Source organism: Macaca nemestrina, chromosome 1, assembly GCF_043159975.1.
Source record: "Macaca nemestrina isolate mMacNem1 chromosome 1, mMacNem.hap1, whole genome shotgun sequence".
Lineage (NCBI taxonomy): Eukaryota > Metazoa > Chordata > Mammalia > Primates > Cercopithecidae > Macaca > Macaca nemestrina.
The window spans coordinates 104,030,717-104,058,679 of record NC_092125.1 but is presented as its reverse complement, the minus strand read 5'-3'; the positions used below and the strand labels follow the sequence as shown (position 1 = coordinate 104,058,679).

At 45.7% G+C, this 27,963-nt stretch overlaps 3 protein-coding genes across 21 annotated transcripts in view; 2 read left to right on the top strand and 1 right to left on the bottom strand.

The window, feature by feature from the left end:
- Positions 1-8,320, bottom strand: part of LOC105498020 (YY1 associated protein 1) — a 30,878-nt gene extending 22,558 nt beyond the window's left edge. For 5 of the 13 annotated variants that reach the window (XM_071083971.1, XM_071083978.1, XM_071083994.1 and 2 more), the window contains exons 1-2: positions 8,184-8,314; positions 95-135 (exon numbers count right to left, since the gene is read on the bottom strand). In XM_071083971.1, coding sequence (XP_070940072.1) covers positions 95-115 — 21 coding nt within the window. In that variant the 5' untranslated portion in view covers positions 116-135; positions 8,184-8,314. Of the gene's footprint in view, positions 1-60; positions 136-1,981; positions 2,095-7,916; positions 7,938-8,183 lie in introns of those variants that run through there. The other 8 variants (XM_071083966.1, XM_071083976.1, XM_071083995.1 and 5 more) reach the window with 5 other exon arrangements.
- On the top strand, positions 6,984-9,212 carry LOC139355962 (uncharacterized). The gene is made up of 2 exons (XM_071068699.1): positions 6,984-7,044; positions 8,428-9,212. The coding sequence occupies exons 1-2, from the start codon at positions 6,984-6,986 to the stop codon at positions 9,198-9,200; spliced, it is 834 nt and encodes a 277-aa protein (XP_070924800.1). The 3' UTR covers positions 9,201-9,212.
- The window catches only part of LOC105498018 (death associated protein 3), a 55,480-nt gene continuing 35,691 nt past the window's right edge, over positions 8,175-27,963 (top strand). For 2 of the 7 annotated variants that reach the window (XM_071084087.1, XM_071084067.1), the window contains exons 1-2: positions 9,219-9,298; positions 11,440-11,535. The gene's annotated coding sequence lies outside the window, so the exon portion shown is untranslated. Of the gene's footprint in view, positions 8,312-9,212; positions 9,368-11,439; positions 11,536-27,963 lie in introns of those variants that run through there. The other 5 variants (XM_071084089.1, XM_071084075.1, XM_071084049.1 and 2 more) reach the window with 5 other exon arrangements.

Here is a 27,963-nt window from a genome sequence, read left to right as displayed (position 1 = left end):
CTCTTCTAGAGGGAGCATCACAGAGACCAAAGGACACATTTTGTTGGAGAACCAACTTACAATCCCATGTTCTCACTCGAGGATCACTACTCACAGTTTCAAACAGATCTTCCATCAGTTCATTTGCTTCCTTTTCTGCAAAAAAGCCAAACAGCATGTTGTTGGTATAAATTAGATTCATTTTACAATAAGGAGAAATTCCATGTAGACAATGTATGACGTTTTCAACAAGACATCTGATGAATTCTTCATATTTATCCTTATTCTTTTTTGAGACAGGGTCTCACTGTGTCACCCAGGCTAGAGGGCAGTGGCTTGATCTTGGCTAACTGCAATCTCTGCTTCCCAGGCTCAAGCGATGCTCCCACTTCAACCCTCCAAGTAGCTGGGATCACAGGAGTGTGCTGCCATGCCCGGCTAATTCTTCTATATTTTGTAGAGATGGGTTTTCCCCATGTTGCCCAAGCTGGTCTTGAACTCCTGAGCTCCAGTGATCCATCCACCTTGGTTTCTCAAAGTGCTGGGGTTACAGGCTTGAGCCACCACGCCCGGCTATCCTTAATTCATTTGTTCAAAAACATTTATTGAGTACTTACTATGTTTCAATCCCTGTTTTAGATGCTATGAGAGAATGAGAGAGAGAGAGAGAGAGAGAGAGAGAGAGAGAGAGAGTGTGTTCTAATCTCATGAAGCTTAAATTCTAACAGGAAAACAACAAAGAGAAAATGTGAGCTAGATGATTCTTTTTTTTTTTTTTTTTTTAATGAGATGGAGTTTCACTCTTGTTGCCCAGGCTGGAGTGCAATGGCACAATTTCGGCTCACTGCAACCTCCATCTCCTGGGTTCAAGCAATTCTCCTGCCTCAGTCTCCCAAGTAGCTGGGATTATAGGCATGCACCACCACGCCCAGCTAATTTTGCATTTTTAGTAGAGATGGGGTTTCTCCATGTTGGTCACGCTGGTCTTGAACTCCTGACCTCAGGTGATCCACCCGCTTTGGCCTCCCAAAGCACTGGGATTACAGGCGTGAGCCACCACGTCCGGCCCGATGATTTTATAAGTAGATGGCCTATCCAAACCCTCACAATACTGAATGGAATCAAGAGACAAGTCTCCCAGCCTGGGCAAAATGTCAACATATCTCTAAAAACAAATTTATCTGGGCTTGGTCGCACACGCCTATAGTCCCAGATACTTGAGAGGCTGAGGTGAGAGAATCTCTTGATTCCTAGAGGCAGAGGTTGCAGTGAGCCAAGACCGTGCCACTACATTCCAGCCTAGGCGACAGAGCAAGACACTGTCTCAAAAAAAGAGACAGAGAGAGAGAGTCAGAGACAAGTTTCCAACAGTGTTTCATAGGGCCCTATCTTTGGACCTGACCTATTTAAGAACTCCATCAGTGAGTTAGAAGACCAAGAGAACATACTTAACAAATTTGTACATGATGTAAAGCTGTAAAGCTGAAAGGGACTGCCAATGCAATTGATGGAAAATTCAAAATTACATTTTCTCAAATCAACTAGATGCAACACATGAGGATAAATTTAAAGTTCTACATTGAGGATTATTATTATTTTTTTAATAGAGCCAGGGACTTGCTATGTTGCCCAGGGTGGTCTCGAACTCCTGGGCTCCAGTGATCCTCCCACCTCATCCTCCCAAAGTGCTGGGATTACAGAGGTGAGCCACCCCACCTGGCAAGATCTTATATGTGTATTCAAGATACTACACGACTCATTAAGTCTCCAGAAGAAAACCAGAATCTCTAAATATAGTTTGACAGTTTGACAGTGCCCAATGACAGACTAAATGAGAAATTAGGAGGCAGCTTGATCTTTACTTCCTCAGAGATCTTTGTTCTGAGTTCTGACTCTTGTTCTATAAATTTTCAAGGTTGAAATGATTATCACGTTAATGGGTAGAGCTTCAAATCTTTGGATATCTCATTTTTTTTTTTTAACTTTTATTCATTTGTTTTACCTTATGTGTTCCTCTACAATGGATATCTAGGAAAGAGACGACCATTCTAGCCATCTAGCATTCTGTTTCTTCATATCATGTAAAATGAGCGTTCTGATCTCTGACACACAAAGCTATTTAGAAGATAAAAAACAGACATTTTTTTCAACAATCATTTTACTTTTGTTTCTACATCTACATACTCTACATGTTAAGAGTTTTTGTTTTTGTTTTTTTGAGACGGAGTCTCGCTCTGTTGCCCAGGATAGGGTGCAGTGGTGCAATCTCAGCTCACTGCAACCTCTGCTTCCCAGGTTCAAGTGATTCTCCTGCTGCAACCTTCTTGAGTAGCTGGGATTACAGGCACCTGCCACAACACCTGGATAATTTTTTGTATTTTTAGTAGAGACAGGGTTTCATCATGTTGGCCAGGTTGGTCTCCAACTCCTGACCTCAGGTGATCCACTCGCCTCGGCCTCCCAAAGTGCAGGGATTACAGGCATGAGCCACCACGCCCAGCCGAGTACTTTGATTCTTAAAGGAGGATTTAATCCCCTGATATCCCAAAGGACAAACTATCCAGTGGAATTCCTGGATAAAACATAGGCACATAGTGTCTTTTCCTCAGAGGAAAGATATTTTTGTCAACAGAAGAATTTTGCTCTTCTGGGCGTGGTGGCTCACACCTGTAATCCTAGCACTTTGGGAGGCCGAGCGTGGTGGATCACCTGAGGTCAGGAGTTCGAGACCAGCCTGGCCAACCTGGTGAAACCCCATCTCTACTAAAAATACAAAATTAGCCGAGCGTGGTGGCTAACGCCTGTAATCCCAGCTACTCGGGAGGCCGAGGCAGGAGAATCGCTTGAACCCGGGAGTCGGAGATTGCAGTGAGCCAAGATTGCGCCATTGCACACCAGCTTGAGTGAAAAGAGTGAAACTCCATCTCAAAACAAAAACAGAAACAAAAAAAATTGATTTGCTCCAGCAGAAAAATAATTATATTTCAGGAATTCCTTCAAGAATCCTATACCACTACTGAAAGATCCTAGATTGGAAAATGAAAATGCCCAAATTATTAAGTCCTGAGATAGAGGAGCAGGGATCTTGTTTTGTCCATTACTGTATCTTAGTACCTGGAATAGTGCTTGGCACATAATTAAGCACTACATACATGGCAGTCTTGTTTCTGAACCAAAATAAGGTGGTTTAATGAAAGAGATGGGTTTGGCCAGGTGCGGGGGCTCACACCTGTAATCCCAGCACTTTGGGAGGCCAAGGCAGGTGGATTACTTAAGGTCAGGAGTATGAGACCAGCCTGGCTACTGGCCAACACTGTGAAAGCCTGTCTCTACTAAAAATACAAAAATTAGCCAGGCGTGGTGGTGCGTGCCTGTAAACCCAGCTGTCAAGAGACTGAGGCAGGAGAATCACTTGAATCCAGGTGGCAGAGGCTACAGTGAGTCGAGATCATGCCACTGCATTCCAAACTGAGCTACAGAGCAAGACTCCGTCTCAAAAAAAAAAGAGAAAAAAGAGATGGTTGGTCCTACTTTGAAGTACACTGGACTTCTAAAACACAAGTGAAATACTGATCAGCTTTAAAAAGAGAACTGTCATAACTACCTCAATTTAGTTCCAAGACTTAGGCGTCCCCACCAAGGCAACATTAACACAGTAAGGCTATTCCAGTTCATTTTGGAGAAAATCTTTGATTTGGTAACCAGGTAAAAATTTTGGCTGGGCATGCTGGCTCAGGCCTGTAATCCCAGCAAATTGGGAGGCTGAGACAAGAAGATGGCTTGAGGCCAGGAGTTCAAGACCAGATTGATCTACATAGCAAGACCTGGGCCAGGTGCAGTGGCTCACTTTTGTAATCCCAGCACTTTGGAAGGCCAAGGCGGGTGGACGACTTGAGGTTAGGAGTTCATGACCAGCCTGGCCAACGTGGTGAAACCCTGTCTCAACTAAAAATACAAAAATAAGCAGGGCGTGTTGGCACGCACCTGTAATCCCAGCTATTTGGGAAGCTGAGGCAGGATAATGACTTGAACCTGGGAGGTGGAGGCTGCAGTGAGGCAAGATTGCGCCACTGTACTCCAGCCAGGCGACAAGAGTGAAACTCTCAAAAACAAAAACAAAACCATAGCAAGACCTAATCGCTATTAAAAAAATAAACTATATAAACATACATGCACATATATACACACTACACACACATATCACATGTACGTTTTGAGAAAAACAACACCATGAACCTACTACCCATTAAAAATTTAGAGAAAATATTAAACTTTTCACAAATTTACATAGTATTCTTACACAGGGGCCATGTCAATAGAGAGAAAGGACTAACAGACCATTTTTCCTAAAAATTCTCCTCCATTATCTCACTGAATCCTATAATCTGTCCTATTAAAACACCTTTTTGAATTTCCTACTCTTTTTTTTGTGTGTGTGTGTGAGACAGAGTGTTGCTCTGATGCCCAGGCTGGAGTGCAGTGGCGTGATCTCAGCTCACTGCAACTTCCCCGTCCCAGTTCAAGCAATTCTTGTTTCAAGCAATTCTCGTGCCTCCGCTTCCCTAGTAGCTGGGACTACAGGTGCACTCCAACACATGCGGCTAATTTTTTGTATTTTTTTTTTTTTTTTTTGAGACGGAGTCTCGCTCTGTCGCCCAGCCCAGGCTGGAGTGCAGTGGCGCGATCTCGGCTCACTGCAAGCTCCGCCTCCCGGGTTCACGCCATTCTCCTGCCTCAGCCTCCTGAGTAGCTGGGACTACAGGCACCCACAACCGCGCCCGGCTAATTTTTTGTAATTTTTAGTAGAGACGGGGTTTCACAGTGGTCTCGATCTCCTGACCTTGTGATCCGCCCGCCTCGGCCTCCCAAAGTGCTGGGATTACAGGCGTGAGCCACCGCGCCCGGCCAATTTTTTGTATTTTAGTAGAGACGGGGTTTCACCATGTTGCCCAGGCTGGTCTTGAACTTCTGAGCTCAGACAATCCGCCCACCTCATCCTCCCAAAGTGGTAGGATTACAGGCATGAGTCACCCCACCTGACCAATTTCTTGTTCTTTTAAAAGTACAGTAATTATTTTTAATTTCTAGTACTAAATTAATGGGTAGTCTGTCAAATAGCTACTGGATTTTATATCAGGAGGGCTTTCTACATGTATGTATACCCAAAAATGACATTAAGACCTTTTTACATAAACTCACTGTGGAAATATATCCCAAAACAGCTAAGTAACACAAATGATGTTTGCCTTCTTTTCAAACCAACAGTTCCTTTGTACAAAAACACCAGACGATACAAAACATATTTTTTAAAAGTACAAAGTTCCATACATAGTGTACACACTTTATGGTTATTCCTAAGAATAAGTAGTGACAAATAGTCTTTGCAACTGGGTTATAAAATTTAAACTTCTAGGAATATGTTTCTCTCTTCCTTGTCCTTTTGAGAGCTGCCACCATCATACAATTGACATCATCTCTTCAACCACAGAAAAGTAGCATCTCTTCAAGCACAGAGACCATATATTAATCTTTGTGTCTCCTGCATAGGCTTAACTCAGTGTTTGTTATAACTAAGCTAAACTCCAAGATAGGAGCTTCAAATCACCTCAGGCCCAATCCAAAACTGAAAAAAAGTCGCTTCTCAGAGTTTGAGAACAAAAAGATACTGACAAAGAACAAAGCCATAGATACTTGTGCTACATTAGCTTCCCCTTTTAGCAAATACAGAATTGTTTACTAACACTGCAGAAGTAAGTTTGCAGACGATAAAAAGAATACATAAAAAACATAGATCCTAAAGTTCTCCTGTCAACATGTTCAAATACTATCATAGACTCCTTCACCTTAAACTCATACTAACATCCACACACCCGAACAAAGAAAATGAAAGGTTTTCAAATGAGACCTAAATATAAATTGGCTCTATTTCATTACACTTTAAGTTCCTAAAATCAGATGTATAAATCACGTGATTGTGCTTATGTTCATCTTCTAACTTGAGGGCCCAGTGTCTTTCATCAGATTCTCAGAAGGATAAATGACCCCCACAACTTTTAAGAACCACTAATCTAGCCTATCAAGAAACATCCCATTTTCCAGAAGAATACAGTTAAGTTGGCTTAGTTCATGCACTCTTTCCTCATATTCACAGAGGGGATTCTTACTATATGAAATCAATCTTTCAAAGGATTCCTTCAGCCCAGCCAAGAAGTTCCAACATCCACAGGTACATATATTAACAATCACCAGAGGCCGGGCGCGGTGGCTCAAGCCTGTAATCCCAGCACTTTGGGAGGCTGAGACGGGTGGATCACGAGGTCAGGAGATCGAGACCATCCTGGCTAACACGGTGAAACCCCGTCTCTACTAAAAAAATACAAAAAAATAGCCGGGCGAGGTGGTGGGCGCCTGTAGTCCCAGCTACTCGGGAGGCTGAGGCAGGAGAATGGCGTGAACCCAGGAGGCGGAGCTTGCAGTGAGCTGAGATCCGGCCACTGCACTCCAGCCTGGGCCACAGAGCGAGACTCCGTCTCAAAAAAAAAAAAACAAAAACAATCACCAGAACCCAAAACCAGTTCTCTGATTTTAATTCCACACTGCTTCACTCAACTTAGTATCTACCACTGTCAAAACAATTCCCCTCATATTGCATCCAGGCTATTTACAGAGACACCATGATTATCCTCACCCCAAGACATGGACGATTTATTGAACAGGCAGTCAACAAATATTTGTTGAATGAATGAAAAAGGATCTTTCCTCCCACAGATTTCAAGTTAAGATGTCAGCACCCATGCAGCTGCTCTGGTAGAGGTTAAGCTGTGAAAGCCTTCTCTCCCTCACACGTACAACCTCAAGTGTCAGAAATGCTCTGCTTCCCCCATAAACAAAATAATATAGCCATGGATATGCATTTCATACAGGTCAGACCGGGCAAGGACATCTACTTTCCACATACATATCTGATACAATCGGTCTCCTCCAAATACAATCCAACCAGTCACATGTGCTCCTATCTTTCCAACATACTCAGATTTGCCGACAAAGACTTCCTGAGGCACCATGGTATGCTGAATATACTGCTGCAGCAGTAGTGAAAATATGGGAGTTACAGTCTCAACTTTGTCACCAATTTAATATGCGGCCTTGGAGAAGTTCTCTCCTTATGCCTAAATTAACTATTCTGTAAAATGGAAGAAAGCATCCTACCATTTTCACAGAGATTTAGTATCACAAAGAAACTGAAAGCGCTTTCTTATTGTATTTGTAAACTATTACTATAAACCCGCGACAACAAATAAGGCCACCCATTCTTTACAGCTTTGTAGCAATGATTCTGTTAAAGATATTTTGGGCCTTCACATTTACACAACTCACTCTAACCAAAGGCACAAACTATTAAGACCACAACTGGCTATGCTAAGTTTCTCCCCTCCATGACCTCACAGACACATGCTGTATAGAACACTACCATTGCCACTCTTTCCCAACAAGTAACTAGGGGCTCCCAATCCCTAAAATACACACACATATCAACCTGCAAGGAACTTCCCAACATTTATTCAAGAAATAAGCTAACTTATAACGGGAACTCCATTACACTTACACAAATCAAGGCAAACTCTTCCGGAAACACTTTCCATCCTCGCATACACACACCAACACAGCCGCTACACATCAACAGACCATCTGTCTTCTAGACCAAAAACACCTCTTTCCATGTACAAACTAATCAGTGACATTTATTAAACTTACAACACTGAGATCATCCTGCCGTTCCTACATACCGTTCAACGCGGCAGGGACACCACAGACCTTGTCACACAGGTAAACTCCCCTCTCAGGATCGTGTCCTCGACCACTCTTATCCCTTAATTAAACACACACAAACTGGACTATGGGGGAGGCTCCGATCATGCCTACAAACACAAACTAACCTGTCAGGGGCACAGACGACTCCGCCTCCACTCGCTTACTTTCCAGCCCCCTCCGGGAGTCCGCCTGTCAGGGACACCCCTTCACCCCGCCTGGAGGGACTTCCCGGTAGGCTCAGGATCCCCCCCCCTGCTCTCCCCTCCCCCATCTTCACCACTGCTCTCCCGGAGGTCCAGGTCCGGGAGATGACAGTGGCTCCCAGGAAGCCCAGGATTCAATCGCTGAGAGAGTGCTTAGGCCCGAAGGCCTGCCCAAATCGTTCTACTCACCGTGTCGGAGGCCGAGGCCGAGAGCGACGAGAGTGCAGGGAAGTGGGGAAGAGGGGGTGGCCGCCAGGCTCCTCCGCTTCCCTGGGTCCACGGCGGATCCCTCCCGCTTGTCAGGAGGCGGCCAGCGGGTAAGCTGACTGGCGGAAATGCGAGAGAGGAGAAGGGAAAGGTGGAGGCTAAAGGGGGCAAACTGAGGGGAGGCGGGTCCCGCAACCGAGACTGGGATCGTCTCCCCTCCGCAAAGCAAACCCAAAATGGCGGCGGGAGCGGCGGCGGCGGCGGCAGCAGAGTGGCGGCGGCTGCTCCTCCAGAGGGAGGGAGCGAAGGGCGCCTAGCGCCCCCCCAACCTCCCACTCCTCCCTCCTCGCGTTCTTCCCCACCGTCCCCCGCTCCGCCCGACTCCGGCCGCGTAGCGCGCACGCCCGCCCGCAAGCGTACGAGTGTCTACGGGCTAGTCGCTGGCTGCTCCCACCAACCACCACCTTCGGCCGCCCAGCGCGCCAGCCAGCCCGTACGCGCTCACCCACGGGAACCTCCTCGCCCAGTCCCCCACTCTCCCTCAGGCCCTGTCAAGCCGGCTCCGGCGCAGGCCCTCACGCGTACCTTAAGCCGCGCGAGCCCAAGCCTCCTCCACCTCCTCTTCCCGCCCCCACGGCCACCAACCGCCGCCAAAGCAGCCGCTGCCAGCACAGCCCCACCTCAACCCTCCAACCCTCGCGCGTGCGCCTTCCACAGTCCCCCCCCCCCCGCGGGACTGTTCCATTCCTGTCGGCTGCAGGGGCAGGAGAGGAATGGGCCGGCAAAGCGAGTCTGGCTTGCCGTTTGACTGGAATTGCCAGGGTGGCGGGCCGAGTCCCACGACAACCTACTTCCCTGGGCTCGTTCCTGCGGCGCTGCGGCTCGCCTCCTCCTCCACAGGACCCCGGCGAGCGGATCGAGGGCTGTCTAGCGCCCCCTCTGCCGGCCGGTGGTTGGAGGCCGCAGCGGCTGCGCGTTGGGTCGTTTCCGGCCGAATGACCCGAGCCTTTTACGCAGTCGCAGGACGGGCGCTTTGGAGCCGGCCCTTGGCGGTGTGTGTCAGTCGTCTGGTCTGGAGAAGTAGTCCTCGACTCACGGTGAGGGAGTGGACCGGCACGGGGGATGTATCGCTGAGGGAAAGGAGCGGGACTCCGGACCTCCGGGAGGTAGGGAGTGAGGCCGGTAGGACCGGCGTGCCTCCGTGGGGATTCCTCCCGGGCGCTGTGGTGCCAACCTGGGACCCGAGGAAGATCGGCCTGGTGATCTGCTTGCTGTTGTTAACCCGCCTCGGATTTCTCGAATTTCACACTAGTGTCCATATGCGATTTTGTTTGTTTGCCCCTGACGCGCTACTTATGGATAGTACTTCTTCAGCCTCGTTAGACAGCCTGGTGATAGAGGATGAAGAAACCATGTGCTTCTCATTCAGTTCTGGACTCAGTCTCCCTTGTTTTCAGCAAGCTATTTTTCTTAGTTCCTTATCAAAAAGTGTACATGAAAATTAGGCAACTCCAAACAGGCCTCCAGGGTTGGTGTGTGAAATAATAAGATAGGGCTGGGCGCGGTGGCTCACGCCTGTAATCCCAACACTTTGGGAGGCCGAGGCGGGTGGATCACAAGGTCAAGAGATCGAGACAATCCTGGCCAACATGGTGAAACCCCCGTCTCTACTAAAAATACAAATATTAGCCGGGCGTGGTGGCGGGCTCCTGTAGTCCCAGTTATTCAGGAGGCTGAGGCAGAATTGGTTGAACTCGGAAGGTGGGGTTGCAGTGAGCCGAGTCCGCGCCACCGCTCTCCAGCCTGGGTGACAGAGGGAGACTCCGTCTAAAAAAAAAAAAAAAAAAAGCCGGGCGCGGTGGCTCACGCCTGTAATCCCAGCACTTTGGGAGGCCGAGGCGGGCGGATCACAAGGTCAGGAGATCGAGACCACGGTGAAACCCCGTTTCTACTAAAAATACAAAAAATAAGCCGGGCGCGGTGGCGGGCGCCTGTAGTCCCAGCTACTCAGGAGGCTGAGGCAGGAGAATGGCGTGAACCCGGGAGGCGGAGCTTGCAGTGAGCCGAGATCGCGCCACTGCACTCCAGCCTGGGCGGCAGAGCGAGACTCTGTCTCAAAAAAAAAAAAAAAAAAAAAAAAACCTAACTAACTTTTTTCACTACATCACATTGTTTTCATAGTAAAATTTCTCATCAGCAGCATAACTGTGTGTCAAAGAAGAAAAGAGCCTTTAATGAAATTTCACTACACCAGTGTATAGGGAGAGTTACTTATGTATGGTCTCTGTGTTCAAGTAACTTTCAGTAACTATACTGATTAATGAATTGTCAGCTACATTTAAGCAAATGAGATAGGATTCTGTTATTTTGTGACCGTAAGAGCGTACCAGAAGTTAAAATATATTAAATGCTCAATAAAATGACCTCACTGAATGAACAAACCCTGAATTATTTGAACCAACGAAGATAGAATAATGGTTTCCCCAAGGATATTCACCTCTTAATCCCTGAAGCCTGTAAATATGATATGTTGCATGACAAGGGAAAAATCGGGGTTCAGAGGGAATTAAGGTTGCTAATCAGCTGACATTAAACTAGGGAGATTATCCAGGAGCCAGCGCTCCGCAATGGCCCTCTTCAGGTTTACTTCTGTAGCTGCCCATGCTTGTGTTCTTTTTCAGAAAGGCAGTAGCTGAAAAGCACAGAAGCTGCCAGCACCACAGAATTCCCATCAAGCCCCGTTTCTTCACATTGGAGTACTTGTTGTAATACCTATAGTAACCTCTTTGAACACTGCAACAGTGCCTTCTTGTGTGAGATCACGCATTAATATTTAGTTTGGCAGTTCCACTAGTTTGACATCCAGGAGTTTCTTCTCCTTCACTGGTACAGCTGACTCCATCTTGGGGTCCTGGTCTGATATAAACTTTTAAAATGAGGTTTCAGGCTGGGCACCGTGGCTCATGCCTGTAATCCCAACACACTGGGCAACTGAGACAGGAGGATTACTTGAGCCCAGGAGTTAAAGACCAGCCTGGTCAACATAGCAGGACGCCATCTCTACGAAAAATAAGAAATATCAGCTGGGCCATGGTGGCATGCCCAGGAGTTTGAGACTACTGTGAGCCGTGATCACACCATTGCACTCCAGCCTGGGCAAGAGAGTGAGACCCTGTCTCTAAAATAAAATAAGGTTTAAAATATTTAAAAAAAATTTTTTTTTAATTTCTTTTTTTAGAGACCTGCTTTCACTATGTTGGCTAGGCTAGAGAGTAGCTCCTGTGCTCAAGGGATCCTACCGCTGCCTCAGCCTCCTCAGTAGCTGGGACTACAGGTGTGTGGAACTTTTTTTTTTTAAGATAAAATTTACTGGAGTATGGTCAGGGTTTACATTTGACAGGTTATGGCAACTGCTATGTTGTAACAATCTATAAATGATTTTTTTATTTAACGAGGGAAGAAATTTGAGATTTTTGTTTGGGTACAGGTTGAGTTTTTCTTTTCTTTTTTTTTTTTTTTTTTGAGACGGAGTCTCGCTGTGTCTCCCAGGCTGGAGTGCAGTGGCGTGATCTCGGCTCACTGCAAGCTCCGCCTCCCGGGTTCACGCCATTCTCTCGCCTCAGCCTCCCAAGTAGCTGAGACTACAGGCGCCCGCCACCACGCCCGGCTAGTTTTTTGTATTTTTAGTAGAGACGGGGTTTCACCATGTTAGCCAGGATAGTCTCGATCTCCTGACCTCATGATCCACACGCCTCGGCCTCCCAAAGTGCTGGGATTACAGGCTTGAGCCACCGCGCCCGGCTCTTTTTTTTTTTTTTTTGAGACGGAGTCTCGCTCTGTCGCCCAGGCTGGAGTGCAGTGGCCGGATCTCAGCTCACTGCAACTCCGCCTCCCAGGTTTATGCCATTCTCCTGCCTCAGCCTCCCGAGTAGCTGGGACTACAGGCGCCTGCCACCTCGCCCAGCTAGTTTTTTTTTTGTTGTATTTTTTAGTAGAGACGGGGTTTCACCGTGTTAGCCAGGATGGTGTCGATCTCCTGACCTCGTGATCCGCCCGTCTCGGCCTCCCAAAGTGCTGGGATTACAGGCTTGAGCCACCGCACCCGGCCGAGTTTTTCTTTTTTTTTTAATGAAAATGTTTGGGAACGGCCGGGCGCGGTGGCTCAAGCCTGTAATCCCAGCACTTTGGGAGGCCGAGACGGGCGGATCACGAGGCCAGGAGATCGAGACCATCCTGGCTAACACAGTGAAACCCCGTCTCTACTAAAAAAAATACAAAAAACTGGGCCGGGCGCAGTGGCTCAAGCCTGTAATCCCAGCACTTTGGGAGGCCGAGACGGGCGGATCACGAGGTCAGGAGATCGAGACCATCCTGGCTAACACGGTGAAACCCCGTCTCTACTAAAAAATACAAAAAACTAGCCGGGCGAGGTGGCGGGCACCTGTAGTCCCAGCTACTCGGGAGGCTGAGGCAGGAGAATGGCGTAAACCCGGGAGGCGGAGCTTGCAGTGAGCTGAGATCCGGCCACTGTACTCCAGCCCGGTCGACAGAGTGAGACTCCGTCTCAAAAAAAAAAAAAAAAAAAAAAGAAAATGTTTGGGAACAAGTGTTTTGGATTTGAGGTTTTTTTTTTAATTTTGGAATATTTCCATTATACTTACTGGGTGAACAACCCAAATTTGAAAATATGAAATCTCAAATGTTAGCATGAACACCTTAATAAAGTTAGGACAGTATTTTATAAACATTATTAATATTGCTAATTGTTAACATTAGAAATGAAAATCAAGAAACGTAATTATCTGCAACATCATCACCCAGAAATACCAATTGTGCTGGTATATTTTTTCCTTTAAGTTTTTATCTTTATGCATCGCCACATCAGAACCATAATGTAAATATACAGTTGGATTGAGGTCAGTACCTCATGGGTGTACTATTGAGCCCTGTAATTCTAGGATGTTAATCCTGGTCATATGTATACACTTAACATGCATTTGTGAAGTTTTTTGAAACTTCTCAAATACAGCCTGAAGTCCAATTTGCTGAAGAGTATCTAGAATATCCACTACCCTAAGAAGCAATCATAGTCCCTTCCATAGTAGTTTAAGTTTTAAATTGTCCAGTGTTCTAAGTAGCGTGATGAAATTTTGCACCACCCTGTCCTGGATGTGAATCAACATAACCATGCTGTATGTGCTACCCATCGGTTAGTCATTGACATCATGAGCTTTTGACATCCAACTGTGGACATTGGCCTGACTCAGTGATTCAGCATCACCCAAAACAGATGATCTCCCTTAGGCATAGTCAGAAGGTCCAGAAGATTGATAGTAGATGAACACTATATCACATTAGTGAGTGCCTAAGTCACTCACTTTATCTCATCTTGTAAATGTTTTGTCATTTCACATCAACACGAGAAGGACGAGCACAGTTCAGTGAGATATTTTGAGAAAGAGACCACATTCACATAACTTTTATTATGGTATGTTGTTCTAGTTGTACTATTTTCTTTCCATCCCCCTGCCCCGCCCCCCCCAAGACGGGGTCTCACTCTGTCGCCCAGGCTGGAGTGCAGTGGCGCAATCTCACCTTGCTGCAACCTCAGCTCGCTGCAACCTTCCCCTCCCGGGTTCAAGCAATTTTCCTGCCTCAGCCTCCCCAGTAGCTGGGATTACAGGTGTGCGCCACCATGCCCGGCTAATTTTTTGTATATTTAGCAGAGACGATTTCACCATGTTAGTCAGGCTGGTCTCGAACTTCTGACTTCATGTGATCCACTCACCTCAGCCTCCTGAAGTGCTGGGATTACAGGCATGAGCTACTGTGCCCAGCCCAGTTCTACTATTTTTTTTTTTTTTTGAGACGGAGTCTCGCTCTGTCGCCCAGGCTGGAGTGTAGTGGCGCCATCTCGGCTCACTGCAAACTCTGCCTCCTGGGTTCATGCCATTCTCCTGCCTCAGCCTCCTGAGTAGCTGGGACTACAGGCACACAGCACCATGCCCGGCTAATTTTTTTTTTTTGTATTTTTAGTAGAGACTGGGTTTCACCGTGTTAGCCAGGATGGTTTCGATCTCCTGACCTCATGATCTGCCTGCCTCGGCCTCCCAAAGTGCTGGGATTACAGGCGTGAGCCACTGCGCCCGGCCTGTTCTACTATTTTCTTACTGGCTATTGTTGTTTATCTCCTACTGTGCAAAATTTATAAATTAAACTTGATTATAGGTATATACCTATAGGAAAAAAATTGTGTGTGTGTGTGTGTGTGTGTATATATTTTTAGTGATCAGTACTCTATGGTTTTAGGCATCACCTGGGAGTCCTGCAGTGGATATCCCAAGGATAAGGGGGACTACTGTATTTCCTTCTTTCTTTTTTTTTTTTTTTTTTTTTTTTGAGACGGAGTCTTGCTCTGTCGACCGGGCTGGAGTGCAGTGGCCGAATCTCAGCTCACTGCAAGCTCCGCCTCCCAGGTTTACGCCATTCTCCTGCCTCAGCCTCCCGAGTAGCTGGGACTACAGGCGCCCGCCACCTCGCCCGGCTATTTTTTTTTTTTTGTATTTTTTAGTAGAGATGGGGTTTCACCGTGTTAGCCAGGATGGTCTCGATCTCCTGACCTCGTGATCCGCCCGTCTCGGCCTCCCAAAGTGCTGGGATTACACGCTTGAGCCACCGTGCCCGGCCGTATTTCCTTCTTTCTTGCTTTCTCCATTATAGAAGAGCTAAGAGGGCTTTCAAAGCTCAGGAGGTTTAAAAAGTGTATATTGCAGCTGGACTCAGTGGTTCATGCCTGTGATCCCTGCACTTTGGGAAGCCGAGGTGGGTGGATCATCTGAGGTCAGGAGTTCGAGACCAGCCTGCCCAATGTGATGAAACCTTGTCTCTACTAAAAATACAGGCCGGGCACGGTGGCTCACGCCTATAATCCCAGCACTTTGGGAGGCCGAGGCGGGTGGATTACCTGAAGTCAGGAGTTCAAGACCAACCTGGCCAACATGGTGAAACCCTGTCTCTACTAAAAATACAAATATTAGCTGAGCGTGGTGGCACACCCCTGTAATCCCAGCTACTTGGGATGCTGAGGCAGGAAAATTGCTTGAGCCTAGGAGGCAGAGGTTGCAATGAGTGGAGATCGTGCCACTGCCCTCCAGTCTGGCCAACAGAGCGCGACTCTGTCTCAAAAAAAAAAAAAAAAAAAAAAGCTGGGCTTGGTGGCACGTGCCTGTAATCCTAGCTACTCAAGAGGCTGAGGCTGGAGAATCGCTTGAACCTGGGTGGCGGGAGTTGCAGCGAGCTGAGTTGGCGCCACTGCACTCCAGCCTGGGCAATGAGCAAAATTCCGTCTCAAAAACAAAAAAAAAATTGTAAATTACCTGCATAATTTCTACCAAAACCACCTAGAGGTACAAGACTGAGAGCTTTGCTGGACATGATGCTTGCACCTGTAATCCCAGGAGTTTGGGAGGCCAAGGTGGGAGGATTGCTTGAGATCAGGAGTTGAAGACCAGCCTGGGCAACATAGACCTCATCTCTATTAAAAAAAAAATAAAAAATTAGCTGGCCATCGTTGTATATCCCTGTAGTCCAAAGTTGTCCAACCCATGGCCTGCACGTTGCATGCGGCCTGGGATGGCTTTGAATGAGGCCCAACACAAATTCATGACCTTTCTTAAAACATGAGATTTTTTTTTGGCAGTGTTTTTGCCGTTGTCGTTTTTAGCTCATCAGCTGTCGTTAGTGTTAGTATGTTTTATATGTATGGCTTGAGACACTTCCTTTCTGACGTGGCCCAAGAAAGCCAAAACATTGGACACCCCTGTTGTAGTCCAAGCTTCTCAGGAGGCTGAAGGGAGAGGATCTCTTGAGCCCGGGAGTCCAAGACTGCAGTGACATATGATAGTACCACTGCACTCTAGCCTTGGGGACAAAAGGAGACCCTATCTCAAACAAAACAAAACAAAACAAAACAAACAGAAAACCTGAGAGCTTGGAGAAGTTAGCACTGTTGAAGTTTGTGATAATCAGTAAATTTCAGGACTCCTTTACTTTTATATCCCTAATGTTGTTCTAGGAATCCAGACCTGGGGAGGTAGATATTATTAAGACGAGAAAATACAGCATAAGGAATTCTGCTTTTTCTAGCTGAAATTATGAAAGCAATGAAAGTAGTCTTTGTGAACCAAACTTTTCCTATGGGACTTGGAATTTAGGACAATGTTTCTCAATCTCAACACTGTTGACATTTGGGGATGGATCATTCTTTGTTGTGGGGGACTCTCCGGTGCATTGTAGACTGTTTAGCAACATACCTGGCCTCTACTCACTCGATGCCAGTAGCATCCCCCCCTCCCTCCTTCAGTTGTGACAACCAAAATGCCTCCAACCATTCATTGTCAAATGTTGGGGGAGGGGACAAAATCCCCCTGGTAGAGAACTACTAATTTAAAGAAAGATTACTGATCGTGAAGAATCAGTCTGGGTTTAGTAGTAAAGAAAGTCATGGCAGACTAATACATCCTTCTTGTTAGAATTCCTAGAATGGTAGATCAAATTCCATTATTGGTATGTCCTCATTAAAGTTAGACATTTGATAATCTCTCACAGTGGCTTTTTGAAGAAATGTATACTGAATGTTTAATTGGTTGAATAACCATACCTAAAGGCTACATGTTAGTGAAACAGGCTGAAGTTCTGTTAACCACTGACATGCAGGCAGTGGTTGTCACTCTTGGCTGCACATTGGAATGAGCTGTGAAGCTTTAAAAATATTGACATCTGGGCAGGTATGATGGCTCACAACTGTAATCCGAGCATTTTGGGAGGCCAAGGCCAACGGATCACTTGAGGCCAGGAGTTCAAGACCAGCCTGGCCAACATGGTGAAACCCATTCTCTACTAAAAATACAAAAATTAGCTGGGCATGGGCTCGCCTGTAATCCCAGGTACTTGGGAGGCTGAGGCATGAGAATTGCTTGAACCCAGGGGCAGAGGTTGCCGTGAGCCAAGATCGCACTGCTGTACTCCAGCCTGGGCAACAGAGCGAGACTCCATCTCAAAAAAAAAAAAAAATTGATGTCAAGTTCCCACTACCAGAGACTGATTTAATTGGTCTGAGGCACAATCTGTATATCAGAATTTTTAAACTGTGCCGAGGGGGGCTGGGCACCGTGGCTGAAGCCTATAATCCTAGCACCTTGAGAGGCCAAGGCGGATGGATCGCTTGAGCCCAGGAGTTTGAGACCAGCCTGAAGGGGTGGCCTGCCCCTCCACACCTGTGGGTGTTTCTCGTAAGGTGGAACGAGAGACTTGAGAAAAGAAATAAGACACAGAGACAAAGTATAGAGAAAGAAAAGCGGGGGCCCAGGGGACCGGCGCTCAGCTTACAGAGGACCCACGCCGGCACCGGCCTCTGAGTTCCCTTAGTATTTATAGATAATTATCTTTACCATCTTAAAGATAAGGGAGTGGCAGGACAATAGGATCATTTTTAGGGAGGAAATTAGCAGTAAGACATAAGAACAAGGATCTCTGTGACATGAATAAGTTTAAAGGAAAATCCCGTGCCTTGAGATAAACCTTTTAGCAACGTTGTTTCATCCTATCACATGGGGATAAACCTTGGACAATACCTAGCTTTTCTAGGAACAAAGTCACACCCTGCACGCCCAAAATCCATTAAACCTTGAGTTACCACAGCACATGTCTCTTGCAAGGACAAGGTTGGGGGTAGGGTCACAGATTAACAGCATCTCAAATACAGAACAAAATGGAGTCTCTTATGTCTACTTCTTTCTATATAGACACAGTAACAGGCTGATCTCTTTCTTTTCCCCACACCAGCCTGGGCGACATAGTGAGATCCTAACTCTATATAAAAGGTACAAAAATCAGCTGGGTGTGGTGGCACGCACCTGTAATGGCAGCACTTTGGGAGGCCAAGGTGGATGAATTGCTTGAGCTCAGGAGTTCATGACCAGCCTGGATCACATATGAAACCACATCTCTACAAAAAAAAAAAAAAGTATATAAACTATGTACTCAAGTATATAAACTATACTCAAGTTATTCTAACATGCAGCTGTGGTTGAGAGCCACTGATCTAGTCTATGCTAGGTAACCCTATCCTGTTAAATAGTTTTATCAATGACTTGAATTAGATTAATGAGGATATATTTTTCAAATTTATGCCTTTTACAAAATTTTTTTTTTTTTTTTTTTTTTTTTGAGACGGAGTCTGGCTCTGTCACCCAGGCTGGAGTGCAGTGGCGCGATCTCGGCTCACTGCAAGCTCCGCCTCCTGGGTTTACGCCATTCTCCTGCCTCAGCCTCCGGAGTAGCTGGGACTACAGGCGCCCGCCACCTCGCCCGGCTAGTTTTTTGTATTTTTTAGTAGAGACGGGGTTTCACCGTGTTAGCCAGGATGGTCTCGATCTCCTGACCTCGTGATCCGCCCGTCTCGGCCTCCCAAAGTGCTGGGATTACAGGCTTGAGCCACCGCGCCCGGCCACAAAATTTTTAAAGGGTAGGTAATGTCGGTGATAGATATAAAGACAGAAGAAGATCTCCAGATGTGGAATCTTCTACTGGATCCTGTAACAGAAAGAAGACATTAGGCTGGGTGCAGTGGCTTACGCCTGTAATCTCAGCACTTCGGGAGGCAGAGGAGGGTGGATTGCTTGAGTCCAGGAGTTCAAGACCAGCCTGGGCAACACGGTGAAACCCCGTCTCTACAAAAAGACAATAATTAGATAGGTGTGGTGGTACACACTTGTAGTCTGAGCTACTTGGGAGGCTGAAGTAGGAGGATCAAGGCAGAGGTTGCAGTGAGCCGAGATCACGCCATCACACTACAGCCTACGTAACAGAGTGAGACCCTGTCTCAAACAAAGAAATAAGACATTAGCAGAAACGCTGAGGAAATCCAAATAAAGTCTGCAATTTAGTAAATAGTATTGTACTAGCTTTAATTTCTTAATTTTGAAAATTGTACTATAGTCATATGTATATAACATTAAGGAAAGTTTAATGAGAATTATAAGAAAGTACTTTGTACTGCCTTTGCAACTCTTCTGTAAATTTACACTTTTTTTGTTTGTTTGCTTTGAGATAGGCTCTCACCGCCAAGACTGGAAGGCAGTAGTGCAGTCCCGGTTCACTGCAACCTCAAGCTCCTTGGCTCGAGGTATCCTCCCACCTCAGCCACGAGCAGCTAGGACTGCAGGCACATGCCACCACATCCAGCTAATTTTTTTTTTTTTTCTGAAGTCTCAGTCTGTCGCCCAGGCTGGAGTGCAGTGGCGCGATCTGGGCTCACTGCAAGCTCCGCCTCCTGGGTTCACTCCATTCTCCTGCCTCAGCCTCCTGAGTAGCTGGGACTGCAGGTGCCAGCCACCACGCCCGGCTAATTTTTTGTATTTTTAGTAGGGACAGGATTTTACCGTGTTAGCCAGGATGGTCTCGATCTCCTGACCTTGTGATCTGACCGCCTCAGCCTCCCAAAGTGCTAGGATTACAGGGGTGAGCCACTGCACCTGCCGTTTTTTTGTTTTGTTTTTTGTTTTTATACTGAGTCTTGCTCTGTCATCCAGGCTGGAGTGCAATGGCACAGTCTCAGCTCACTGCAACCTCTGTCTCCTGGGTTCCAGCGATTCTCATGCCTCTGCTCCCGAGTAGTTAGGATCACAGGCGCCAGCCACCACACCCGACTAATTTTTGTATTTTTAGTAAAGATGAGATTTCACCATGTTGGCCAGGCTGGTCTTGAACTCCTGACCGCAAGTGATCTGCTTGCCTCAGCCTCCCAAAATGTTGGGATTACAGGCGTGAGCCACCATGCCTGGCCAATTTTTTTGATTATTAGTAGAGAAGAGATCTTCCTATGTTGCCCAAGCTGGTCTTGAACTCCTGGTTTCCCAAAGTGCTGGGATTACAGGTCTAAGCCACCATGCCCAGCCTCCACTATCTAACTTCAGAACATTTTTATCACCCCCAAAAGAATCCTATCAGTAAGTTGCTTTCCATTTCTCCCTCCCATTGCCTCTCACAACCACTAAATCAGTTACATAATTAATAAGCAAATTATGGACATTTCATGTAATTGAAATCATACTATATGTGGTCTTTTGCAATTGTCTTCTTTTACTTTGTTTTCAAGGTCTATCCAGATTGTGTCATGCAATCAGAACTTGTTTCGTATTGCCAAATAATATTCCATTACATGGCTATACCACGTTATGTTTATTCGTCAATTGATGGACATGTGAGATATTTCCACTTTTTGGCTCTTATGAATAATACTGCTATGAACATTTGTGTACAAGTTTTGTATACACTTGTCTTTATTTCTCTTTTATACCTGAGAGTGGAACTGCAGGTTCATATGGTAACTCCATGTTTTACCTTTTGAGGAACTGCCAGACTTTTCCAAAGTGGCCTCACCGCTTAAAAAATCGCGCTGGGCGCGGTGGCTCAAGCCTGTAATCCCAGCACTTTGGGAGGCCGAGACGGGCGGATCACGAGATCAGGAGATCGAGACCATCCTGGCTAACACGGTGAAACCCCGTCTCTACTAAAAAATACAAAAAAAAAAAAACTAGCCGGGCGAGGTGGCGGGTGCCTGTAGTCCCAGCTACTCAGGAGGCTGAGGTAGGAGTATGGCGTAAACCCGGGAGGCGGAGCTTGCAGTGAGCTGAGATCCGGCCACTGTACTCCAGCCTGGGCGACAGAGCGAGACTCCGTCTCAAAAAAAAAAAAAAAAATTCGCAACAGCAACATGTAAGAATCCTAGTTTTGGCCGGGCGCGGTGGCTCATGCCTGTAATCCCAGCACTTTGGGAGGCCGAGGTGGGCGGATCACAAGGTCAGGAGATCGAGACCATCCTGGCTAACACGGTGAAACCCCATCTCTACTAAAAATACAAAAAAAACCCGATTAGCTGGGGGGGGTGGTGCACGTCTGTAGTCCCAGCTACACGGAGGCTGAGGCAGGAGAATGGCGTGAACCCGGGAGGCGGAGCTTGCAGTGAGCCAAGATTGCGCCACTGCACTCCAGCTTGGGCGACAAAGCGAGACTCTGTCTCAAAAAAAAAAATCCTAGTTTTTCCAGATTCTGTCCAGCACATGTTATTATCAGTTCTTTTGGTTTTCGTCATTCTAGTGGGTGTGAAGTGTTATCTCATTGAGGTTTTTATTTGCATTTTCTTAATTTTGGGGGACCAGCCTCAACACTACCCGTAGGGTATCCAGAGTCCAGTGGCAAAAAAGGAATGAGAACAGACAGGTTAAGAGTTCATAAAGGTGGGAGCCAGGGGGCCAGTTGCAAAACGGAGGCAGCAAAAGGCCCAGAGTTCTGGTCTCCACACTATTTATTGAGTACAGTCACTTAGATCTAAGAAGAAGATGTTCAGGGCAAAACAGTCAAAGGGAGGCTGTAAGTCACACACTTAATCTGTAGCAGTGGCAGTTTAAGTGAATCTCCTTTGTGCTCAAACAGCATATCTTTAGTTAGCTGGTGGGAACTGATACACAAATTGAAAAGTGATACACAGTTTGAAGTCTCTCACCTTTTCCCTCAAGATAATATTTTTCTTCCAAAACCCGAATATGAGATTGGGCCATGATTAACTTCCATAATTTGGGATGTTCAGGGCCTATTATTGGATTAAGCATTTTTGGATGTAGGCCAGCTGTACCAAAATCGGTCGAAATTATGGGAAACTGGGCACGTTTTTCAGTGTAAGCATTGTCATCTCTTTGATAGTATAGTTCCTTTTTTAGTCCTGTCTTGCATCTATCATTCTGATTGGTACAATTAACTGCACAGGTCCCCTTAGGGGACCAATCAATGACGATTCCATAGGAATTATTTTGCGGTACCACAGCGTGATCAGAGATGCAATCCTGGTGGGAGTAGTAGCTCACGCCTGTAATCCCAGCACTTTGGGAGGCCGAGGCCAGTGGATCACCTGAGGTCGGGAGTTCGAGACCAGTCTGGCCAACATAGAGAAACCCTGTCTCTATTAAATATACAAAAATTAGCAGGATGTGGTGGCGCATGCCTGTAATCCCAGCTACTTGGGAGGCTGAGGCAGGAGAATCCCTTGAATTCTGGGGGTCAGAGGTTGCAGTGAGCTGAGATTGTGCCATTGCACTCCAGCCTGGGCAACAAGAGTGAAACTCCGTCTCAAAAAAAAAGAAAAAAAAAAGAGATGCAGTCCTTTCAAATCAATATTTCTAAATCCTTTGACCATTGTTGAGGTTATTGACACCTCTCTTTTCTGGGCTTAAACTGTTACAATTGAACTGAACTCTGAATGATCCGGGCTCCATCTAGAAAAGAAATGATAGGATACTGGTGTTTGATTATGACCTGGAATTTTAACTAGCCACTGTTGTCCGTAGCCTTTTAGGCAACCGATAGCCGGCCCTATGCAAAGCAGGGGAACTGATAACCCATGGACACATTTATTTATTTATTTATTTATTTATTTATTTATTTATTTTGAGACGGAGTCTTGCTCTGTCGCCCAGGCTGGAGTGCAGTGGCGCGATCTTGGCTCACTGCAAGCTCCGCCTCCTGGGTTCACGCCATTCTCCTGCCTCAGCCTCCCGAGTAGCTGGGACTACAGGCGCCCGCCACCTCGCCCGGCTAGTTTTTTTTTTGTATTTTTTAGTAGAGACGGGGTTTCACCCTGTTAGCCAGGATGGTCTCGATCTCCTGACCTCGTGATCCGCCCATCTTGGCCTCCCAAAGTGCTGGGATTACAGGCTTGAGCCACCGCGCCCAGCCTGATGGACCCATTTATTAACATTCCTTCCTCCTCTAGGTGAGAGGGCCCATGAGTATCTGTAGGCTCAGGCATCCAAACACTATTATTAATATAAGCCTCAACCGGGGGTTCCAACCATGTAACAGGCCTAATTAATGGCGGAAATGGGATGTATGCCCAATAGGTATAATTTTGGTCTGCTGTAGCCACAGGGAGACTTACTGCCATAGTAATTACCGCAATCATAGCTACCGTCAGGTTACTTGAGGTTAGTGGTTTTTGTTGTGTTTTCAGGTTTTCTTCTGCAAGGTGGGTCAGCCACTTGATCTGTCCCCAAGTTGGTGGGCTTGCTTGACAGGTTTTGTTGGTCTTCATCTGGTCGGCTGAAATGTTCATTCGAGCCATCAGGCATGCTAGGGGGTAGAGATCTTGGTTCCAAAACCCTTTTCTCTTCTTTGGAATTTTGCTCATCATAGAATTTAAGATATCTTGTAGCCAAACTGGAAACTGGTTTTCTTCTGGAGAAATACAAGCAAACCCTCTTCCCCATGTTATAACTCTCCTTCTTTCCCAGGTTTTTGTTTTAAAGTCCTTCCACCACACAGGTTTTCCTTCATGAACATTTACCTTCTGTCCTGTTACATGCTGTTCAGCTGCTGTAGTAACCTGATTCCGGGAGATGTTAAAAAAATTTAAGGAGGCCGGGCGCGGTGGCTCAAGCCTGTAATCCCAGCACTTTGGGAGGCCGAGACGGGCAGATCACGAGGTCAGGAGATCAAGACCATCCTGGCTAACAGGGTGAAACTCCGTCTCTACTAAAAAATACAAAAAAAAATAGCCCGGCGAGGTGGCGGGCGCCTGTAGTCCCAGCTACTTGGGAGGCTGAGGCGGGAGAATGGCGCAAACCCAGGAGGCGGAGCTTGCAGTGAGCTGAGATCTGGCCACTGCACTCCAGCCTGGGCGACAGCACGAGACTCCCTCTCAAAAAAAAAAAAAAAAAAAAAAAATTTTAAGGTAATGAGCCAACTGTAATTGCATATGAGGGGTGGAATATTCCATATCTCCCCCTATTTTCTATTTATGTAATTGCATTTTTAAGGTTCAATTGGCTCGCTCAACAATCGCTTGCCTTTGAGAATTACAGGGGATAACTGTACTGTGTTCAATACTCCATTGTTTTAAAAATGTTTGGAAAGATCTACTACAGTAGCCTGGTCCATTGTCTGTTTTTAATTTTTGTGGAATTCCCATGACAGTAAAACAGGAAAGCAAGTGTCTTTTTATATGTGTTGTTGTCTTGCTGGTTTGACAAGTAGCCCGTATAAAATGAGAACATGTATCTATGGTCACATGGACATAAGAAAGTGTGCCAAATGCAGGAATGTGGGTGATGTCCATTTGCCAGATCATGTTAGGTGCCAACCCTCGAGGGTTAACACCATTTCCTTGATGTGCTAGTTTTAGTACCTGGCACTGAGGACAATGTTGTACAATGTCCTTGGCCTGTTTCCACATAATTTAATACTTGTTTTTAAGTCCTGCTGCATTAAGGTGTGTTAATGAGTGGAAAGTTTGGGCATTAGTAAGTATGGGGGAAACCAATAAGTCAGCTTGCTCATTAGCCTCAGTCAAGGGTCCTGGAAGATTGGTATGTGCTCAGATATGGCTTATATAGAAAGAAAAATCCCTAGCATGCACAGCTGTTTATAAAGAGTTGAACAATTGATAAAGCTGTTTATCAATAATATATTTAATTAAGACAATTTCAATATGCCGAGTAGCTTATACAGCATAAGCTGAATCTGAAACAGTATTAACTAGCTGATTAAAATCTTCTAATACTGCAATCATTGCCTGTAATTTAGCTCTTTGGGCTGAGGAAAAATTAGTGTGGATAACTTTATCACAAGGTCCCATATATGCTGCTTTCCCAGTACTGGAGCCATCAGTAAAAACAATCATGGCTCCTTCCAAAGAGGCATCATGAGTAATTTTTGGAAGAACCTATGTAGTTAAATTTAAGGACTGTAAAATTTTATTTTTAGGATGATGATTATCAATACATTCAATAAAGTCTACTAAATCAACTTGCCATGTAACTGAGTTAATAAATGCTTGTTTAACCTGATTTTTATTTTTTGGAACTATAATCTTATTGGGCTCAGTGCCACAAAGTTTAACAATTTGCATACGAGCCTGTCCAATTAAAATTGTCATCTGACCTACATATACTGTAAGTGTTTTCATGGTATTATGTGGCAAAAAAGACCATTCAACCAAATCATTATTTTGAACAATAACCCCCATTGGGGCGTGTGAAGTAGGGAACACAACGAATTGAAAAGGCAAGACTGAGTCAATCCTACTGACCTGGGCTTGCTGAACTTTTTTTCAGTTACTCTTAACTCATTCATGGCCATGGGTATTAATTCTCTTTTACTGTGTAAGTTGGAATCTCCCCTCAATATTGAGAAAATATGAGACATAGCATAAGTAGAAATTCCTAAGGTGGGGTGAATCCAGTGATTATCTCCTAACAATTTTTGAAAATGATTTAAGGTTTTTAAAGAATCTTTTCTGATTTGAACCTTTTGAGGCTTAATGGCTCTATCTTGTACTTGCATCCCCAAATATTGAAAAGGAAGTGTTGTTTGAATTTTGTTAGGTGCTATAAGCAATCCAGCATTTGTAATTGCCTTTTGCAAAGATGAATAACGTTGAATAAGTTGGTCTCTATTTTTCTGTTGCACATAGTATGTCATTCATGTAATGAATGATGTAACAATCTAGAAGTTAATCTCCAACAAGCTGGATAGCTTTGCCTACAAAAGTTTGACAAACTGTGGGACTGTTTAATATACCTTGGGATAAAACCTTCCAATGATATCTGGCTGCAGGTTCTTTGTTATTAATGGCAGGAATAGTAAAGGCAAATTTTTCAAAATCTGTCTCTGCTAAAGGAATTGTAAAGAAGCAGTCTTTTAAATCTATAATAACAAGCAGCCAGTCTTTAGGGAGCATGGTGGGGGATGGGAGTCCTGGTTGTAAAGCTCCCATCGGTTGAATTACAGTGTTGACCTCCCGCAAGTCAGTCAGCCTGCGCCATCTACCATACATTTTTTTAAAATCACAAATACTGGGGAATTCCAAGGAGAGAAAGTGGGTGAAATATATCCTTTTTCTAGTAGTTTTTTAACTATTTCATGGAGCACCCCCAAGTTTTCCTGAGGGAGCCGTCACTGTTCAACCCAAACAGGATACTTCAGGGCGAGCCTGAATTGCTCCTTCACCATAGTGAACTGTGGGTTGGGCAGTAATGGGCGCGGTGAGCCGAGTTTCAGGCTCCCTCCCCCTGCACTCACTCGGCTGAGGAGGAGGTGGCCATTCCAGACATTTCTCTGAAGGAGCTGTGGGCTGAACAATTTTCTGCATAGGTTTAGGGAGACTGGGGGTATTGGCAGAAATCACCTCTGGTATCGGGGGAACCAGCTCCCGATATTTCAACGTAGGTTCTTTTCTATTTTCCGTAAATGTCGGCTGGTCTGAGAAATAAAGAGAGAGTACAAAAGAGAGAAATTCTACAACTGGGTCTCTGGGTGACATCACATTTTGGCAGGTCCTGTGATGCCCCTGAGCCACAAAACCAAGTTTTTATTATGGATTTCAAAGGGGGAGGGTTGTACGAATAGGGAGTGGGTCACAGAGATGACATGCTTCAAAGACAATAAAATATCACAAGGGCAGAGAGGCAGAGCAAGATCATAAGGCCAGGGCAAAACTAGAATTACTGATGAAGGTCCATGTCCTGCAACAGGAAACAGGGTTCGAGAGCAGACAACCAGTCTGACTAGAATTAGCCAGGCTGGAATTTCCTAATCCTAGCAAGCCTGAGGGCACTGCAGGAGACCCGGGCATATTTCATCCCTTATCTACAACTGCGTAAGACAGACACTCACAGAGTGGCCATTTTACAGACCTCTCCCTGGGAATGCATTTGTTTTCCCAGGGTTATTCCTTGCTGAGGAAAGAATTCAGCAATATTTCTCCTATTCGCTTTCTGAAAGAAGAGAAGTATGACTCTGTTCTGCCCGGCCCCTCAGGCAGTCAGACTTTATGGTTATCTCCATTGTTCCCTGAAAATTGCTTTTATCCTGTTCTTTTCAAGGTGCCCAGATTTCATATTGTTCAAACACACATGCTTTACAAACAATTTGTGCAGGTAACACAATCAACACAGGGTCCTGAGGCAACATACATCCTCAGTTTAGGAAGATGACGGGATTAAGAGATTAAAGACAGGCATAGGAAATTAAGAGTATTGATTGGGAAGTCATAAATGTCCATGAAATCTTCACAGTTTATGTTCAGAGATTGCAGTAAAGATAGGCATAAGGAATTATAAAAGTATTAATTTGGGGAACTAACAAATGTCCATGAAATCTTCACAATTTATGTTCTTCGCCATGGCTTCAGCCGGTCCCTCTGTTCGGGGTCCCGGACTTCCAGCAACACTCTGGACTCTCCCTTTTTGTTAGTACTTGGCAGAGGCGGTTCAGAGGCCTGATCATTAAACTCCTGCCTCTCCTCCTCTGACTCAGCCTCATCATCTATCTGAAAAGGCTCCAGTGCTGCACGCACCAATGACCAAACTGACCAAGCAGGCAAAGGAATTTCCTTTCCCTTTCTATGTGCTCTTTTAAGGTCCTTTCCAACTCTCTCCCAATCTTTCAATTCCAAAGTTCTCTGTTCCAGGAACCAAGGGCAAAGTTGTTCCACAGCATAAAACAAATCCATAAGATTTTTCGTATCAACTTTTACCCCACCATGCTTCAAGATCTGCCATAGCAAGCTCAAATGCATGGCGTACTTACTTTCAGTTTGTCCCATTTGTGTCCCTAGCTTTCTCGGAGTGCCACGCTTACCTGCAGAGCTTAAAACCTTTTCGTCCTGGCGAGTCCTTTGTCTGTCGATCCTCCATTTCACACGCTCGAG